At 50.6% G+C, this 4,855-nt stretch overlaps 2 protein-coding genes across 2 annotated transcripts in view; one reads left to right on the forward strand and one right to left on the reverse strand.

The window, feature by feature from the left end:
- Nucleotides 1-610: 610 nt before the first annotated feature.
- OARD1 (O-acyl-ADP-ribose deacylase 1) lies at nt 611-3,427 on the forward strand. Its single transcript, XM_018079775.3, is given in 5 exon segments — nt 611-812; nt 815-967; nt 1,067-1,125; nt 1,827-1,939; nt 2,256-3,427. Coding segments are annotated over 5 exon segments (624 nt in total). The 5' UTR covers nt 611-616; the 3' UTR covers nt 2,359-3,427.
- A 378-nt stretch (nt 3,428-3,805) lies between these two features.
- APOBEC2 (apolipoprotein B mRNA editing enzyme catalytic subunit 2) overlaps nt 3,806-4,855 on the reverse strand; it is a 4,653-nt gene continuing 3,603 nt past the window's right edge. The window contains exons 3-4 of the mRNA XM_029962509.1: nt 4,494-4,841; nt 3,806-3,958 (exon numbers count right to left, since the gene is read on the reverse strand). Coding sequence (XP_029818369.1) covers nt 4,500-4,841 — 342 coding nt within the window. The 3' untranslated portion in view covers nt 3,806-3,958; nt 4,494-4,499. The remainder of the gene's footprint in view (nt 3,959-4,493; nt 4,842-4,855) is intronic.

The following is a 4,855-nucleotide window of genomic DNA, read 5'->3' on the forward strand; positions in this document are numbered from 1 at the left end:
AGCAGGCGCACAGGCCTGCACAGGCCTCCCTAGGTGTACCGGCCTCCCCTTGAGCTGTTTCAGATACATCAGCTTAGCCTTGCACCCTCTACACCAGCCTGCTGCCAGCCTTGGCGTTCCTAACAACTGTTTTTCTCTCATCTTTCCAGCCGCAGGAGCCTTCTCCATCCCCCACGTTACCATGGCCACCCACTTCTCCAAGGATCAGGAGGAGAGAGTGCGTAGGAAATGGGTTACGTGGGATATTGCTGTGACACGTGTCTCTGCAAAGAGGCCTTCCCGCGATTGCAGCCCCAACAGCAGGGCACTGGCTGCATCCTGCAGCTTTGGGGGACAAAGTGGCTGCTAGTGCAGATTTTCCTGTGCTTTTGTACTTCTGTCAGTGGTGAGGATGCTGCACAACAGCAGAGAGCTCACCCTGCTGCCCAGACACCCAGCACTGACACACTGGTGGTACCAGGGGGTGTGCACTGATCCAGCTGTGCCGTATCACATAATTCTCCTTTTAAGCTTTGATTTTGTAAGATTAACTGCCAGGCTGGCATGTGATACCCGTAAGTGATCTTGTAGTAAAGATAGTTAGTTACCTGTGCAGTTAGTTACCTGGTTTGTAATTATGTGTACAGGGTTTGTAATTCTATGTGTGGGGCTTGTCATTCTGTGCATGGAGTTTGAAATCCTCTGTGTGGGGTTTGTAATCCGTGCCGGCTCGTCTGTCAGTGAAGCGCGTGTCAAAGCCTGTGCAGGCTGGGCACGTTCCCTGTGCCCAGGGCATTCTGTGCCCACCTGTGCTGTCTCTGCTCTCTTTGCTGACTGTGCCAGCTGCGGGAGGTGAAGGGGGACCTGTTCTCGTGCCCGCCGTCGGACGCGCTGGCGCACTGCATCAGCGAGGACTGCCGCATGGGCGCCGGCATCGCCGTGCTCTTCAAGAAGAAGTTCGGAGGCGTCCAGGAGCTGCTGGACCAAAGTGAGTGGTACCTGCAGGAGCTGCAGGGAGGGGTGCTGCTCCAAGCTGCTCGTGGAGTGGGTGTGGGTGTTTTGAACGTGCTGTGATTTCTGCTCACAGAGAAGAAGACAGGGGAGGTGGCTGTTCTGCAGAGAGATGACAGATACATTTACTACCTGGTAAGAGTTGGGATGTCCCTGGGGCACCTTTCCGTAGAAAAACTGTAGTATCCAATATCATGAAGTCTTTAATATCTGTGGGGTTTTTGGTCATGTTCATGGAATCATGGAATCCTGGAATGGTTTGGGTTGGAAAGGACCTTAAAGTTCATCCAGTCCCAGCATCTGCCATGGGCAGGAACACCTTCCACTATCCCAGCTTGCTCCAAGCCCTGTCCAACCAGGCCTTGAACACTTCCAGGGATAAGACAGCCACAGCTTTCCTGAGCAACCTGTGGATTTTTTCCCAATATCCCACCTAACCCTGCCCTCTGTCAGCGTGAGGCCATTCCCCCTTGTCCTGTCACTCCAGGCCCTTGTAAAAAATCTCTCTCCATCTTTCTTGTGGGCTCCCTTCAGGCACAGGAAGGGAGTTTCTGCAAAGGTTGTCTCAGCAAGAGGTGTGAGATGTGTTACTCAAACACTGCTGGTTGAGGAGCAGCCAGGCTGTTCCTGTGCATGTACATTTAACCTTTACATGGACAGAACTGGCTGCTGAATTAGAGTATTTTAAGCTGTGAACGTAGTGCTTTGTTCAAGTCTTTCCACAGTAGCAAATCTGGGTAGGCATTTTGAGAATGTCATGGAATATGTTCTATAACAGGCAGTAGTCTGCAGTGGTCGTGCCAAAGGCTCAGCTGACCTTTTGTGTTGTGACACAGATCACAAAGCAGAAGGTGTCTCACAAACCAACGTACGAGAGCATGAGGAAGAGCTTGGAAGCCATGAGAGCTCACTGCCTGCACAACGGGGTCACGGACATCTCCATGCCCAGGTGAGGGAACCAGGGACTGGGATGGCACTACTTGGGTGTTTCGTGCCTAGAAAGATGTTTCAGGATGAGCCCCTGCTGTGAAAGAATTCAAGTATGCACCCCTATCCAACTCCTCTGTTCAACTGGGCAGATGAAATTTGCATTTCTCGGTGCACTTCAGTACCAACAGAACAAATTCAAGTTGTTTCCTTGTTCTCACTGTGTTCTGTTGGTTTATGGGGAGCTGAGCTGGGGCCATTTCAAACTGCAGCTGCTCCAAGGGCTGGTTGGGCACAGCACGAGGCCATTCCAGCTCTTGGGATGTCTTATCTTCCAGGATTGGATGTGGACTTGATGGCCTGCAGTGGGATAAAGTTTCAGCGATCCTTGGGGAAGTGTTTGAGAACACTGACATCAAGATCACAGTTTACAGCCTGTGAGCAGAAGAGTCAAAGAGCCCCTTTTCCCCCACTTTTGGGAGTGGAAGCTGTGAACTGCCAAGGGGGGCCTGCCTGGGGAGCACGTTCTGCGTCGGGGTCACTCACCCGTGGGACAGTGACAGAGGCTTCCAGCAGCAACAAGCTCCAGAGGAGTTAATTTGGGTGTTAACTAGAAGGCAGCAGCGGTGTTGTGGAAACCCTCGAGGTGTTCCCAGTCTGTCCCAGCAGCCACCAGGTGTCACTGGGCCTCCACGCAGCTCCTGGGCAGCTGAACGGAGCTGCTGCCGCCGGGGGAGTTGTTTGGGTTTTGGTTTCTCGTTGGGGTCGGTGCTGAGGAGCTGCCCCAGGGAGCCCTGTCACTGCTGTTCAAGTTTTGCAATGTCCTACCCGGCACTCGTTCACTTCACCTGTTCTCACAGGTGTAACAGTTTAATTTCTCCCTTCTAGCCACAAATAGGGTTTGATGGTTTTGTGTTCACTAAGGATCATGCTGTGATGTTAAATAAATGGTGCCCTGCTGTTGGATCAGAGCTCATCCCTGTGGCTCTTCTGGGGGAAAGCTGGAAATGTGTAAATACCCCTTGGGGGTGTGTTTTATACAATATCTATATAATTTATAGTCTGCAGAGCTGAGTTTTTGGGGAATCCGAACGTGGGAATGACTTGTGCTCTGAAAAACTCCCAGTGTGGAGTTTGAAGTTGGATCTTCACGTTTCTTTGTTCACTGCATCTGTAGTTCAGGTGTTACACATAGGTTGGAGCTCGTCACCCACAGCAGAGGTAAATCAGTAACACCCCTCGTTCATCAGATTGTTGGAAAACACCCGGTTCTGGAAAGTTTGTGACAGTTGCTCAGTTCTGAAACTAGACTCCCCATTTCCTTCATGTTTGGTTTCCCACCCTCCCACAATAACAAATCCTTTTCACTTCTCATACTGAATGCCCAGAAAAGTGCCAGGTGTGCTGAATAAATGTAAAAATGGGACATAACAGTTGGAAAGCAGGTTCAATTTAGGACTTCTTGCAAGTAGAGAAGAAGGAATAAACAGGGCTTTGGCTTTTGCAGTGACTTCCCATTTTATTTTGCTTTGCTTTTCCCAGTTTTATATCCCAAATATTATTGCACAAGGGGAGAAGGTGTTTGATGTGTTTGAAATCAAGTTGTTGGGCTCCATCACAACTTAAAGCAGAGCTGTTGGCTCTGAATTAAATCACAGCTCTGACTGTTGGGAAGAACAGAGGGAGAAAACCTCTTTCTTTTTCCCATTTGTGAAGTACAGACTTTCTAATGTATTTATCTAACCAGCATCTTTGTTCTAAGATCTTTTCCCATGAAGTATTCCCAGAATGTGATCCCACAGCCTGTCCTGTAGGTCACTGCCATCCCTTTCACCACAGCATGGGTTTGGTTGGGGCAGGGAGGGGGAGGAACAAAATACACCCAAAAAAATCCCAAACACCAAAGGTCTGTGTTCATAGTCCCACAGGGCTTTGTCTTCCAGAAGCTGGTTCTCCATCCTGCTGGAGTCAAAGCTTTGGGAAGTGGAGTGTCCCGGGTGTCCAGGTCTGTCACTTCTCTTCATAGATCTCTGAGTAGGTCCTGGATGAAGAGATACATATTAGAAGTTTTAAATGCTTTGTGTTTCATGCTCAAATAGGTGACTCTTTAGTACCCCATCCAAAAACCCAGGGAATTTTGCAATTGCAATTGTGATTTCCTTTAATGGTGCTTTTTTGGGGGGTTAGACTTTGTGGGGTGAGGAAAATCCCCTTTTCACTACATTCCTCTCCCTGTTTCCACCTGTGTCCTGCATATAATCCATGTGGGGAAAACCAGGTGTTCTGGTGGCACCTCGTGACTCAAATACCTTTTAATTCTTTATTCCTGGAGGTGTTTGCTCGGAGGAGAAAAAAGAAAAGCTCTAAATCCCTTAGGAATCTGCTGGGGGGAGCTCCTGCCATGTTCCTGCCCTGGAAGGGGAAAGTTACTGCCTGAGGTTATTCTCAGTGTTCAGGTACAGGTGAACCCAGCCAGGTCCATCTGAGTGACTGTGGCTGAAATTGGCTCTGGGTTAATAAGAGGACAGAGTTAATTTAACCCGGGGGTGAGCGACCACGTGGGAATCCTCACTCACGTGAGCTCAGTGCAGGATCTCAGCCAGCTTTTCCTCGTAGTACTGGAAGTTCTCCTGAATGTCCTCCCACGGCACGAACGACTTCACCTCCTCCCCTTCCTCCTGCTCCACAAAGTTCTGCCAGACATACTCAAAGTCTTGAGGCTTCATGATCCTGAGCTTGCAGCCGGCCTCCTTCATGCTGCGGAGCGCGGCCTGCACCTCGGGCTCGTCCCACATGAAGAGCCGGCCCACCATGATGGTGAGGCGCAGGGCCCTGTTCCCGCGCAGGGTGTCGGCGATGCGCTGGGCGCAGCTCACGCAGGGGCTGGACGACACGTACCAGGTGACGGTGCAGCGCCCGCCCGCCTCGCAGCGCGGCA

The sequence above is a fragment of the Manacus vitellinus genome, unplaced genomic scaffold (assembly GCF_001715985.3).
Source record: "Manacus vitellinus isolate BGI_N305 unplaced genomic scaffold, ASM171598v3 scaffold_47_pilon, whole genome shotgun sequence".
Classification (NCBI taxonomy): Eukaryota; Metazoa; Chordata; class Aves; order Passeriformes; family Pipridae; genus Manacus; species Manacus vitellinus.